Raw genomic sequence first — 13,306 nt, 5'->3', positions numbered from 1 at the left:
CCTGAGGCTTTTAGTCTCCGCTTATTCCGCCAAGTGTATACATATTCATGCCATGGACTCTCTTTCATTTACCTCAATTCACCTTCTTATCATATTTCAACCTTCAGACAATTCAGACAATCCCGCAATCTCGATCTTTTGAATTCGGCCGATCTCACAACCGTCACACTTGCCATACAACATCCGCATGTCGTCGTTCGCCCCGCCTTCTGGGCCTCCCCCACCCTCGGTACCTGAGGGATGGAAAGCACAGTATGACGAAAGATACCACGCATGGTATGTACTGTCGCCTTGAACTTCTCAAATACATCCTAACAACCTACCAGGTTCTATGTAGACCTCGCAACAGGCAAATCGCAATGGGACCGCCCCGAGGCTTCCCCGCAGCGCAATGACGGCAATCCACCAGCCCACTCACCTCCACCATCCTACGATAACGCCGGGCCAGGAGATCCAGCCGCACTAGCAGGCGCTGGCGACAAGAAACACATGGGCTCCAACAACCCCTACAACCCAACAAACACCGGGCCCAGCCCCAGCCCCGGCCCCAATACAATAGACGAAGACGCCCGGCTAGCCGCCAAACTCCAAGCCGAGGAAGACGCCCGTGCTGGCGGTGCCGGTAGCCGCGGCGCCTCAGATGACTACTACGCCGGTAATGCGGCACCGCAGTCCGGATCCAACTATGCAGCAGGGCTGTCGCAAAGTAGTCAAAGTCCAGTGCCGGAACAGGCAGAACGCAGCAAAGGCGGTTTTCTTAGTAAGCTGATGGGCAAGAAGCTGGGCAAGAGGCCGCAGCAGCAGCAGCAGTACGCTTCCTATTCGCAGCAAGGCCCCCCGCCTGGTTCTTACTATGGCGGTGGTGGCTATCCACCGCAGCCGGGCCCCCAGCCTGGATATGGGTACCCCCAACCTGGGTATGGAGGCGGCGGGTATGGAGGATACCAACAGCAGGGCGGTTACTACCAGCAGCAGCCGCCTCGCAGGCAAGGAGGTGGTGGTATGGGGACAGCGGGAGCTGCTGCTCTTGGTGTTGGAGGTGGATTGCTTGGTGGTATGCTCATTGCTGATGCTATGGAGGATCACCACGACGATTATGGCAATAATGATTACGGTGGTGGTGGTGATGATTATGGAGGTGGTGGTGATGACTTTGGCGGAGGCGACTTCTAAGCATGAGGTGACTTGTTGTTTTTGTGACTCCGGGGTGGAAACGGATAATGGATTCGGATTTCTAGGCGCTTTGATTTTATGATTGGGAATATTTGGTTTCTTTTGCTATCTTTAGTCATTTTCATCACGTTTGGCTCCAACTTCATGAGCTAGCTTATGAGCTTTAGATAGATAGCTATGTATCATACATTCGGCCATGAGACAAATTTCCCAATAAGAACTTGTGGATAGAATGAACCGTAGTCGTTTATCCCCGTTTCCGGGCAGGACCACTGGTATCTCTACCGGTTGAGCCACCTTGGGCCGCATCAGTGGCCGCGGGATTAGGAGCACTCGTACCAGCCATCCAGCCGGCCAGGTCGAAACCGCCACCGGCCATGGCATTGCTTGTGGCACCGGTGATAGGCGAGGAACGAGAGTGCTGCTCGAACTCGGCGCGCATCTCGGGGTCCACTAGACAGCGTTAGAGACGATATCTTCGAACGAGAGAACAAACAAGACATACTGTTTTCCATGAGCTTGGGCATGACGAACATCATACCCAGCGCAACAATCGCAAGCAAAACCATAGGACTCTTAATTAGACTCAAGGGAGAGACTGTTCCAGTATTAGCACATCCTGCAATTAACAAATGGAAGACCAATCACGCTCACATTTCGCACGCTCCTCATAGAAAGCCTTCCGACCAACAACCTTGGCCTCAACGATGACATCCACCTTCTGCTCCCCAGCGATATCAGCAACATACTTCTCCACCCCACGGTTATCCCATGGGTTCCCGCGGAAAGTCTCCCAAATCCCAATAACGGTCCCATCTGCCGCAACATCCACACGGTAGGGGGCGAAGACATACCCGCCCGCGGAGCGAATATCCAAGAGATAAGATTCCGGTGCCTCAGAGACGGGCAGGTCATCGAAGACGAATGTCGCAGCGCGGGTCAGCGACGCAGACACAATATGGTCGCTCCCACCGGTAGGGAGAGTGGTGAGGGTGGCATGGCTTGTTGCGGGGAGGGCGTGCGGGTTAGGCAGGGGGCCGGAGGAGGGGACGGTAATTGTCAGCGAGCTGGAGGCCAGACTGCTCAGTCCCAGCAGGACAAGGGCAGAGAAAGATAATTGCATGGCGGGCGTTTGTGTTGGGAGAGATGGGCATTCGAGTTGGCGATGCAGATGCAGATGGACTGAATCACGTGATGGGATCTCCAATCTCGATCTAACCAACCTCATGATGTTCAAGGGGAATTCACCACTTTCGCAACAAGAGAACCATGGCTGTCTACCTTATTTCCAGGTATGAAATTTATCCCCGATGTACTCTCATTGAGAGAAGGCCCGCGGGGGAAGCGGAACCGTGCTAATGCCCTTGAATAGGATCGCCGATCCCATCTTCGCCCTGTCGATGGGCGTCTCTGCTGCTCTTACCCGCATTCAACGCGACCAGCGGGAGAAATTCCCCGAGCGAGCATCGGAGATCACATACGGGAGCATTGTACAAACGAGCGGGCAGCGGTTACAGCGGTGGTGGAATGGCGATTTCCAGAATGTTTGAGCTTGCAATGATATGAGGGTTGGAGTTTTTGTTGAATTGAGGTTCTCTCGAAAAGAAAGAATAGTCTTATTGAATATTGAAGTCTAGTTGTACATCTATGCGAATGAAAAACAGGCAATTTGTTAATTGGGATAATCATCAAGGGTTGTTGTATAACGCCCCTTGGGTAAGTAGATTTGGGGATAGCTTCATCACGATGGGGTCAACTCGCCAGTTCCAGCATGCAAGTCAATGCTCTTTGTTTAACCAAAGCATGACTATTATATAGAGACCAAGTCTACAATTTGTCTACAATCTAGCAAACTACAAATGGAATGAAGTATTTGAATATTAAAATGAAATTTTGATTCGCTAGGGAATTTCCGACCCAGCAAGAGATAGCCTTGTATCTATGCAATCATGCGCAAAAAGAAACCTCGATATCCCATAAGTTCGTAAAACAAGACGTGAAAGGAAATGAAAGCCAAAGGCAAACAAGAAAGAATCAGTCAGAGCGAGACATTTAGTCGAGCTCCTCGGCCTTCTCCTCGACATCATCAGGGGCGCGGGCACCGTCAGCACCAGAGGGAGCCTGGCCACCGTAAGCAGCGGAGATAATGGGGTTGGCAACAGCCTCAAGCTCCTTCTGCTGGGACTCGTACTCGTCCTTCTCGGCGGTCTGGTTGTTGTCCAACCAAGAGATGACCTCGTTGATCTTCTCCTCGACCTTCTTCTTGTCATCCTCAGCGATCTGGAGCTTGCCCTCAGAGAGGGTGTTCTTGAGGGAGTAGGCGTAAGACTCGAGACCGTTCTTGGCCTGGATGCGGGAAGATTCAAGCTCATCCTCCTCCTTGTACTTCTCGGCCTCAGCCAACATGCGCTCGATCTCCTCCTTGGAGAGGCGGCCCTTGTCGTTGGTGATGGTGATCTTGTTGGACTTTCCAGTGCCCTTCTCGACAGCGGAGACGTTCATGATACCGTTGGCATCAACATCGAAGGTGACCTCGATCTGGGGAACACCACGGGGGGCAGGGGGGATGCCAGTGAGCTCGAACTTGCCGAGCAGGTTGTTGTCCTTGGTGCGAGCACGCTCACCCTCGAAGACCTGGATCAGGACACCGGGCTGGTTGTCAGAGTAGGTGGAGAAAGTCTCGGACTTCTTGGTGGGGATGGTGGTGTTGCGCTTGATGAGAGGAGTCATGACACCACCAGCGGTCTCAATACCGAGAGACAGAGGAGCGACATCGAGCAGGAGGATCTCGTTGGTGGACTTGGAGGAAGTGTCACCGGAGAGAATGGCAGCCTGGACGGCGGCACCATAGGCAACGGCCTCATCGGGGTTGATGGACTTGTTGGCGTCCTTGTTGAAGAAGTCGGAGACGAGCTTCTGGATCTTGGGGATACGGGTAGAACCACCGACGAGGACGATCTCGTGGACGGAGGACTTGTCGATCTTGGCGTCACGGAGGACACGCTCAACGGGCTCCATGGTGCCGCGGAAGAGATCCTGGCAGAGCTCCTCGAAACGGGCACGGGTGATGGAGGTGTAGAAGTCAATACCCTCGAAGAGAGAGTCGATCTCAATGGAGGTCTGGGCAGCGGAAGAGAGGGTGCGCTTGGCACGCTCGCAAGCGGTGCGGAGACGACGGAGGGCACGAGCGTTGGTGGTCAGGTCCTTCTTGTGCTTGCGCTTGAACTCGTTGACGAAGTGGTTGACGAGACGGTTGTCGAAGTCCTCACCACCCAGGTGAGTGTCACCAGCAGTGGACTTGACCTCGAAGATACCCTCCTCGATGGTGAGGAGAGAGACATCGAAGGTACCACCACCCAGATCGAAGATCAGGACGTTGCGCTCACCCTCGACCTTCTTGTCAAGACCGTAGGCAATGGCGGCAGCGGTGGGCTCGTTGATGATACGGAGAACGTTGAGACCGGCAATGAGACCGGCATCCTTGGTAGCCTGACGCTGGGAGTCGTTGAAGTAGGCGGGGACAGTGATGACAGCGTTGTTGACGGTACCACCGAGGTAAGCCTCAGCGGTCTCACGCATCTTGACAAGGATCATAGCAGAGATCTCCTCAGGAGTGAACTGCTTGGTCTCACCCTTGAACTCAACCTCGATGACGGGCTTGGTGGCCTTCTCGACGATCTTGAAAGGCCAGTGCTTCATATCGGCCTGGACCTCAGCATCCTGAAAACGGCGACCAATAAGACGCTTGGCATCGAAGACAGTGTGGTGGGGGTTCATGGCGACTTGGTTCTTGGCGGCATCACCAATGAGACGCTCAGTGTCGGTGAAACCGACGAAAGAGGGGGTGGTGCGGTTACCCTGGTCGTTGGCGATGATCTCAATGCGGTCATCACGGAAGACACCCACACAGGAGTAGGTGGTTCCCAAATCGATACCAACAGCGGGGGCCATGGTGGATTGTGTATGTGTATGTAGTCGTTAAAAGAGGAAGTGTGTGTGAGAAAGAAATTCGTGAAGGAGGAAGGTAGTGTACAGAGGGATTGGGTATTTGAAAGTGAAGAGAAAAAAAAAAAGAAGAAAGGTGTGGGCAGTGAAAAGGTGCTATATAGTTAGCGGTGTATTGTTCAGAAGCTTCTAGACGGGGAGCTTCGATTAGGATCCATGGGATTCCATGGACTTCGATGCCCCAGCAACACCTGATTTACGCCCTTCAGTTGTCATCTAGAGGGTTCTAGAGTATCCCAGTGGATTCTTTATGAATCTGAATCCTGTTGTTATCTATCAAAGAATACTGAATAGGGACAATTCCTCCTTGAAGGTCTTTCTTCTACTGATTCTTTGACGTTCTGAACTTTTTTTTGGTGGGGGGGGGGGGATTCGATGATGTAATAGTGGGATCACTCTTAAGGCGGTGTCACAGTACCGTCTTGGTATTAACTAGTATTTTGGTTGCTAGGGACTCATCCGTATATAGTAGAGACGTGGACTTTAAAATACCATGTTATGATCTGTATGAGTTGGTCACAAGTGAAAAAGTCGTCATGATGAACACACGATCCCCATAGAAATTGTCTCAATGAATCATGAAGAATCACATCAGGGTCAGAGATTGCTCATGGTGTAGCCTCCCTCAGAGTCGTTTCAATTTGGGTCTTGAAATTCAAATATGGTTCAATTTGCATTGTATGGATTCTAGATTCACCCCCAAAATTGATGTTTTAGCCTGAGGCAGAAATGCCATTGGTATTTCTGCCTGAAACATAAGGTGTTGACTTCTAAGCCCTAACCTTAGATTAGTTAGTTATTTAGTTATAACTAGCTAAGTTATGACCAGACAACTATAAATGTAAAATTATGTTAAAAGGTTATTGGTATATTATATAACTACTCTATATATGTATGTAAACTTAATATGCTTATTATATTCTTATCACCGCTAATAGCTGCATATATATCTAGCGTTGTACAACGTACATTAGCAGCAGCTGATAAGACTCTGGGATAACTAAGCCTACCTGATGAGGTACCTAGGTAACTGGTCTATTTGAGCCTACAGATTTATAACTTCTAGAACTGAGCTCGCAAAGGCCGAACACATATACATAATTGCCGGCATCTGCATATATATTCAAACCAAAATAAAAAAGATCAAGCATTCGGAGAAAGCCCGGAGGAATTCAACCAAATCTTAGCCTTTTGTTTAAGCAAGTGGAGTCCAATCGGCCAAGCAGATCGATTGGACTACAATATTGTGCTTAAGGCTTGATAACGCCATCCACGCTAATCATTAGACAGTTGCAATTCTTTCAGTTCTGGGACTTTTTGGGGTGTTTATCCCCGGTTCCTTACTTGTTCCTGACGCGTTCGACAGGTTTATAACATGCACTAAAATGTAACATTCCGGCCTGAGACCCCATCTCGTGGCAAGTTGCCCCCGTCAGATCCAATGGGCTTGCTCGGAGGTAGATAACATTTAATTTGTTTCCATCTGTCACAGGCACTGAAAAGGTTTCTATTATGTATTAACAATTGCGATACTGTGCTCCGGTCGCACACCACCTGAAACTCGAATATTTTATAAATATTATATAGTATATATGTTTTCCTTCTTACAGTAAACCAAGGAAAGCAATAATCTTCCAAGGATTGAAAGGGCTACATACCTACATACCTAGGTACCTACCTGGGTCTTTATTCCTGAATTCATCATGTTCGCTGGATTCAAACGGCGTAAAGGCCGTGGATCTGAATTCAAAACGGAACAAGAACCAAAGCTGGAATCAGATCTGTCAACTAAAAAGCCAAATGTGGCAGAGACCGCGGTGGACGAGGAAAACCTTCAACTCAAGGGAGATACCGCCGCCATAGAACAAGAGACACAAGAAAACCCCGAAATCGCTGCCTTACCCCATGCTGTGCGACATCTGATCAACTTGAATGACGACCCGACCCTACCGACCATCACCTTCCGTTACTTTGTGCTCTCCGCTATTTTCGTAATCCCCGGTGCTTTCCTCTCTCAGATGAGCTATTTCCGCACCACCAAGGCACCATACTCCATCTTCTTTGTCCAAATCGCCTGTCACTATGCCGGTCACTTCATGGCCCGAATCCTCCCAGCCTGGAACATCGGTATACCGGGTACTCGTTTCAAGTTCAGCCTGAACCCGGCCCCCTGGAGCATCAAGGAGCATGTCTTGGTCACACTGACCGCAGCTTCGGGTGCAACCTACAACTTGGGATATGCCCCGATCGTTCTGGCCGAGCTTTGGTACGGCACACGAATCAACCCGGCCGTTGCCATCTTCTTCATGCTTTCGATCGTCTGGATTGGATACTCCTTTGCTGCTCTTGCCCGTCAGATCTTGTTGCCGGACCCCGAATACATCTGGCCGCAGGCCCTGATGCAGACAACTCTCTTCGAAACTTTCCGCAAAACCGACAACTCGTCTGCTCTCGCTCGGCGACAGATGAAGGTCTTCTTCTTCGCCTTGCTGGGAATGACCCTGTGGCAATTCCTCCCTGAATATGTCTTCCCATTTACCTCATCATTAGCATTCCTCTGTTGGGTCGCACCTCGTAATCCAGTGGCTAATTTCATCGGCTCCGGAATTGGTGGTATGGGTTTCCTGAACCTCTCGTTGGATTGGTCAAACGTCAACTGGAACGGATCCTCGATCATGACCACCCCATTCTGGACACAGGTCATTCTTTTCTTGGCTTTTGCTTTCAACTGTTGGGTCCTACTTCCTGCAGCGAAGTGGGGCAATCTTGGTTCCTACAAGCACGGACTCATGTCAAATACCCTGTTCATGGCCAACGGCACTGCATACCCGACCCTTGATGTGATCACCCCGGATTATCACCTTAACACTACAGCATATGAGCAATACGGGCCTATGTACATGGGTCTGCAAAATGTCTGGGCAACATTCTTCGACTATGCCAAACTTCCGGCAGCGGTCACCTGGATCTTGACATTTGGATACGCACAGGTTTCTGGGAACATTCGACGGATTTGGGACTCTCGCAACCAAGAGAAGGACAAGACGGCCCAAAGCATTCATCACCAGTATCATGATCGTCTCAACGTGATCCAGAGACAATACAAGGAGATTCCATGGTGGTGGTATGGCATTTTGTTCACGGTGGCCTTTGTCATTTTGATCATTTTCCTCGCCCTCGGACACTTGTTCATCCCAATTTGGACCTTGTTTGTGGCGCTTGCTAGCGCTGCTGTTCTGGTCATTCCATTCGCCTGGCTTTACGCCATCTCCAACTACCAGCTGGAGACCGGTTCCTTCAATGAGCTCATGTACGGTTATATGGTTCATACAAAAGCCGGTTCGAGCCACCAGCACCCGTGCGGCCCTTCGGTTTATGGATCGATTGCAGGTGATGCCTGGTACCGCGCGCAGTACATGCTCCAGGACCAAAAGATTGGTCACTACATGCACATCCCACCTCGTGCTGTCTTCTTTTCCCAGATCTTTGGAACCTGCATGGGTGTTCCAATCAACTATGCCGTGATGCGTTGGATCATGAGCACCAAAGGCGATTACCTGACCGGCAAAGTCACTGACCCTCTGAACCAATGGACTGGTCAATCATTGCGCAACTCCAACACAATGGGTATCCAATATGCTGTGTTAGGACCTAAAAGGCTGTTTGCCGAGACGGAGATGTCCATCCTTCCCTGGTCTTTCCTGATTGGAGCAGTGATTCCTCCTATCCTTTTCGTTTTCCATCGATTCTTCCCTCGTCTCCGCATTGAATTGTGGAACGTGAGTATCTTCTTTGGTGGCCTGGCAATGTTCTACGGTAACATTAGTACTGGATACACATCTGCCATCATCGGTGGCTACATTGTGATGTACTGGGCTTACCGTCACCACTTCGAGACTTGGAAACGATACAATTACTTGCTTGCTGCTGCTTTTGATGCTGGATTCAATCTTTGCATGCTGCTCATTTTCTTCTTCTTTGGAGCCGGCAAGCAGATTAGTATGCCCGAGTGGTGGGGAAATAACGGCACTTCGGTTGAACGATGCTTTGCTCTCGACAGTGATTGAGATCTTTGTTGGATATTCCAGAGATACCCTGCCCTATAGAAAATCAATGTACACAAAAGATAATTTATGACAAGATTTATTGCAACCAAAAATATTCATATGAACAGAAAGTATATACAGTAAAACGTACGAAGGATATCATCCTGTCTAGAAAGTTTGACAACACTTCTAAACCATCACTTTATTGTCATATTCCTTTCTACTTTATATCCTTATATATACACATATGTAATTTCTCGAGTTTTCATTAATGTTCTTTGAGGTCTCTTCATGATTCCCTTTATAAACAGCATATGTATTAGACGGATGCCTCAGGGCAAGATTTGTCACGGGGATTGATCGCTCGGTTCGGCCAATCAGATGACCAGTTGTCGCCCTTACTGTTTTGACTCGGAGACCTTACTTGCAGACCGTCTTTTAATAACTCCCACCCCTCTCTCCCCCTTTCACCAACGATCTTTCCTACACATCTTAAATCATTTCCATCATGGGTGACCACGCCACCATCTCCAACGATGCCTTCGCCAAGGACAAGGGCAAGGCCGTCGACCCCACCAACGAGATGAGCATGGACGAAGCTAGCTCCTCCGAGAGTGAGGCCGAACTAGTGGTAAGTCTACCATAACAATGACAATGACATTGACAATCATCTCAAATACCTTATTAACTCGAATGCGCCTTAGCCCGAAGACAGTACGAACCACCCCGCTCTCGTGTTTACAACATGCGCCATCGCATTGCATCTCTTACTTACTGACTCTCAACAGATGAAGATGAGGACCCGAACAACGCCGACCCCATCGACAAGAGCAACATTATCCAAGGTGGTCGCCGCACACGCGGCAAGGTCATTGACTACTCCAAAATTACCATCGACGACATGGAAGACGATGAGGAGGATGACGAGGAGTACGAGCACCAGGAGAAGAACGAGGACGACGATGACCAGATGCGCGACTAAGCGATCCATGAATATAAAATCTTTCCGGGTGGCATGGTATTTGCTTTCAACAGGCGCCACGGATCGGTCGAGGATTTTTCCGAACGCGTATGGCGTCTATCTTGCCCTACATAAGGTGATGACTATGAATCAATGAATACCAAGGATTCTTCGGAGTCTTTCCAATTGTCTCCATGTGTTGCTTATGATGTAATCTGTAGACTTGGGATTTACTTGTTCACCAAGATTGTGATATCATACCTCCAGGTGAATTCATGTTCTACACCTAGTAATTCTGCGCAGATGACATTGTAACTAAATATACCTACATGTAAGTAGTAAATAGCCAGTGCACTATATACGACGTAAATGAAGAGATCAATAAACAATTGCCATGCCCGCGGGCGAACCAGTTCCAGAACTATCACGTGAAGCGCTATGACCACTTGGATGTTTTTCTCCGCAAACGTCGGGATTCATGTCGACGCCATGTTCAATAAAATTCATGATTTCATTCATGCTTGATCTTTAACAATACTTAATGGCTTCACGGTACGCTTCTATATTGGTACATACCCACATATTCGAAAGCTAACAACACCAGATTCCCACGCCAGCGCGATCCCCGCGCTTCTTCATCTCTCTTCGATCAATACGGCGGCGGTAGCGACTCCCGCCAAGCGAGCAGATCCCCAGCCCAACCAGGATACGGATACGGGGGGTACTCCAGTCCCGGACCGAATGGATATTCAGCCAATGCAGGATACCAGAGTGCATCACCGGATAAAAAGTACGAGCTCCGAAAGACGGTTATGTTTGTGAGCATAGACTAACCTAATCCACTCCAGGGGCCATTACTCGGACGCAGTACTCTCATCACTCGAATCACAAAATGACGCCGAAGTCGAGGGCATTAGTGCCAAGGTCAAAATGCTGAAAGATGTAAAGGCCACATCAGCACCGTCCTAAGGTCAAACCGAAGCTGACCAAATAAATAGATCACACTTGCCATTGGCGACGAAATCCGCGACACGACACATATGACCGATCTGAATGATTCATTCGAGAACACGCGGGTCCGACTACGGGGGAACATGAACCGCATGCTCCGCATGGCTGAAAGCACCGGTGTCGGCTGGCGAGTCTGGCTCGGTTTCTTCTTCGCTGTTTTCCTTCTATTCTTCTACGTGTGGGTGTTCTGAGTAATTACTTGGGATTCCGAAGACGTTCTTCCCTAAACATTTAATATCTCGACATTGCGCCGTCGACTTGCTTTGTGATGCATCTTTTCAGCATGGGACTTGTTTTGGCGCTTGGTGTTTGGATCGCTTGAGCTGTGTATATGGTATACCTTGTTTGCTCATTTGTTGGAGATGATCGTCACTGTTTTGGATGCATTGGGCTTGTTTCTACCTGAGATTTTTCCAGGAGCTTGTCCAACATCATTTGAGGCCCAAGGTGTTCGCTCGATGTTTGGATACGTACATACTGCATATAAAGCAATAATTGAACGGCTTCGAAGGTGAATTTGTAGTGGCCACTTTTGTAGTTGACATGCTTCTCGAGATGTCCGTCATTTCATTCAAGCTACTAAGTGTTCTCGTGGGTATCATTAAGGGAGTATGGTTTCAACAGTTCATCCCGGCACATCCAAGGCCTTTCAAAACAGAAACAACCAAGCAGATAGTACATCTCCACCAGGAACCAATCTAATTCAAGCTGTCTCTGGGCCCGCCAATATGCCTGGGAAACCGTCTTGCAAACTCACTGCGTCGACTGCTCTGGCTTGTGATCGAAGCGCGCAGGTCCTCATCGCTGTACAACATGCTGCTCGAATCAAATGCGTCACCACCGCCACTCCAACGGTTGATAAAGCGACGCTGGGCATCGGTCTCCTGCTCACGGCGCAAAGTCGTCGGTGGAGGCAATCTGCCCCGACTATTCGGCGTACTGGTGCGGAAGTTTTCAGCGAACCTAGGCTGGGCAGAACGAGCACTGCTAGGCTGAGGGAGACCCGGTTGCGGAGTACCAAGCTCAAGAACACTCTCGCCCTCCTCATCACTCAACTCCTCCTCACTATCCGTATGCTGCCATTCCTCGGGTGAGCCCTCAGCATCAGGAATATCATCATCCAAGTCGCGTTCACTAGCAATCTCCGCATCCAAATCAGGCTGATTATCGAAGTCTTCGTCATCGTCATCATCATAAAGCCCCGAACCCTCGTATTCATCATCCACAAAGCCTTCGGGGATATCATCATCCAAATCCCGCTCCATATACTCATCACCTTCCTCCTCAAGCCCTTCCTCGCCCTCCTCAACCAGACCAGACGGCTCCTCCTCCGCGTTCGGAATTTCCTCATCCAAATCCCGCTCCATGCCTTCTTCTACAGGATGCGTGGTATCATCCATCATCGCACCATCCGCCGCCTCCATCTCCGCAGCGGCAGCCTGCAGTGCTTCTTCCCGCTCCGCTTCCTCTTCTTTCATGCCGAGCATGGTCTTTGCGCATCCTGCCGGCCGGATCCAGGAGGATCCGAATGAAGCGATGTTTAGTTTTCTGGAGCGGAGCTTGCGCTCTTCGGCCGCGAGGGCGGCGAGTGTGTTGGCTGGAGAGCGGGATGGTAGGAAGGCACGATGACTTGTTGAGCCAGCATTGCGGCGGGCGAAGGGGTTTGCTGGGTCTGTTTGTTCGATTGGTTGTGCTTGGGACGTGCCGAACCAGAGTTCGTGTGACTGGTATTGTTAGATGATTTGTATGGTTGCTGGCGGGATTCGGTACTTACGTCGCGTGGGGTGATGGATGGAAGGGAGAGCATTGTGGTTGGTGTGGTTTGAGGAGTTCTTGTATATCTTGTGAGACTGAGCCCCGTATGAATCTGTCTGCGCGTTGGAGATCTGCGGCGCGTTGATGAATGGTGCGGCGAGGGTGGGAACCAGGGGTATCAAGAATTTGCGAGGGTCGATGGGGTTGAGCTCTATAGTTCCCTGGTAAATTTAACAATATCTGTGGATATTGAAGCTAACCTCCATATGTCGGCAGAATCAACGATATGATCGTCGAGGGATTCGGAGCCAGAAAACGCAGGAGCTCTATGGCCAATCAGAGACAAGAATTTTCT

General features: G+C 49.8%; 8 protein-coding genes across 8 annotated transcripts; 5 read left to right on the top strand and 3 right to left on the bottom strand.

The window, feature by feature from the left end:
* Positions 1-187: 187 nt before the first annotated feature.
* N7529_002877 (WW domain-containing protein) lies at positions 188-1,173 on the top strand (the record flags this gene model as incomplete). The annotated part of the gene is made up of 2 exons (XM_057238405.1): positions 188-276; positions 327-1,173. 2 exons carry the CDS (start codon positions 188-190, stop codon positions 1,171-1,173), a joined length of 936 nt encoding a protein of 311 aa, XP_057101016.1.
* Positions 1,174-1,420: 247 nt separating this feature from the next.
* N7529_002876 (uncharacterized protein) lies at positions 1,421-2,296 on the bottom strand (the record flags this gene model as incomplete). Its single annotated transcript, XM_057238404.1, has 3 exons — positions 1,421-1,626; positions 1,679-1,771; positions 1,828-2,296. The coding sequence occupies 3 exons, from the start codon at positions 2,294-2,296 to the stop codon at positions 1,421-1,423; spliced, it is 768 nt and encodes a 255-aa protein (XP_057101015.1).
* A 146-nt stretch (positions 2,297-2,442) lies between these two features.
* N7529_002875 (uncharacterized protein) lies at positions 2,443-2,723 on the top strand (the record flags this gene model as incomplete). Its single annotated transcript, XM_057238403.1, has 2 exons — positions 2,443-2,465; positions 2,546-2,723. The coding sequence occupies 2 exons, from the start codon at positions 2,443-2,445 to the stop codon at positions 2,721-2,723; spliced, it is 201 nt and encodes a 66-aa protein (XP_057101014.1).
* Positions 2,724-3,225: 502 nt separating this feature from the next.
* Positions 3,226-5,124, bottom strand: hsp70 (molecular chaperone Hsp70; the record flags this gene model as incomplete). The annotated part of the gene is made up of 1 exon (XM_057238402.1): positions 3,226-5,124. One exon carries the CDS (start codon positions 5,122-5,124, stop codon positions 3,226-3,228), a length of 1,899 nt encoding a protein of 632 aa, XP_057101013.1.
* A 1,757-nt stretch (positions 5,125-6,881) lies between these two features.
* On the top strand, positions 6,882-9,245 carry N7529_002873 (OPT family oligopeptide transporter; the record flags this gene model as incomplete). The annotated part of the gene is made up of 1 exon (XM_057238401.1): positions 6,882-9,245. One exon carries the CDS (start codon positions 6,882-6,884, stop codon positions 9,243-9,245), a length of 2,364 nt encoding a protein of 787 aa, XP_057101012.1.
* Positions 9,246-9,732: 487 nt separating this feature from the next.
* N7529_002872 (histone H2A.Z-specific chaperone CHZ1) lies at positions 9,733-10,206 on the top strand (the record flags this gene model as incomplete). The annotated part of the gene is made up of 3 exons (XM_057238400.1): positions 9,733-9,855; positions 9,929-9,938; positions 10,013-10,206. The coding sequence occupies 3 exons, from the start codon at positions 9,733-9,735 to the stop codon at positions 10,204-10,206; spliced, it is 327 nt and encodes a 108-aa protein (XP_057101011.1).
* Positions 10,207-10,726: 520 nt separating this feature from the next.
* On the top strand, positions 10,727-11,387 carry N7529_002871 (SNARE domain- containing protein; the record flags this gene model as incomplete). The annotated part of the gene is made up of 4 exons (XM_057238399.1): positions 10,727-10,737; positions 10,790-10,975; positions 11,034-11,127; positions 11,184-11,387. 4 exons carry the CDS (start codon positions 10,727-10,729, stop codon positions 11,385-11,387), a joined length of 495 nt encoding a protein of 164 aa, XP_057101010.1.
* A 507-nt stretch (positions 11,388-11,894) lies between these two features.
* N7529_002870 (uncharacterized protein) lies at positions 11,895-13,003 on the bottom strand (the record flags this gene model as incomplete). Its single annotated transcript, XM_057238398.1, has 2 exons — positions 11,895-12,920; positions 12,971-13,003. The coding sequence occupies 2 exons, from the start codon at positions 13,001-13,003 to the stop codon at positions 11,895-11,897; spliced, it is 1,059 nt and encodes a 352-aa protein (XP_057101009.1).
* Positions 13,004-13,306: the final 303 nt, after the last annotated feature.

This window comes from Penicillium soppii, assembly GCF_028829465.1.
Source record: "Penicillium soppii strain IBT 18220 chromosome Unknown utg000003l, whole genome shotgun sequence".
In the NCBI taxonomy this organism is placed as follows: Eukaryota; Fungi; Ascomycota; class Eurotiomycetes; order Eurotiales; family Aspergillaceae; genus Penicillium; species Penicillium soppii.
Note: the sequence above shows the minus strand (reverse complement) of the source record. Positions and strands in the feature narration are given on the sequence as shown.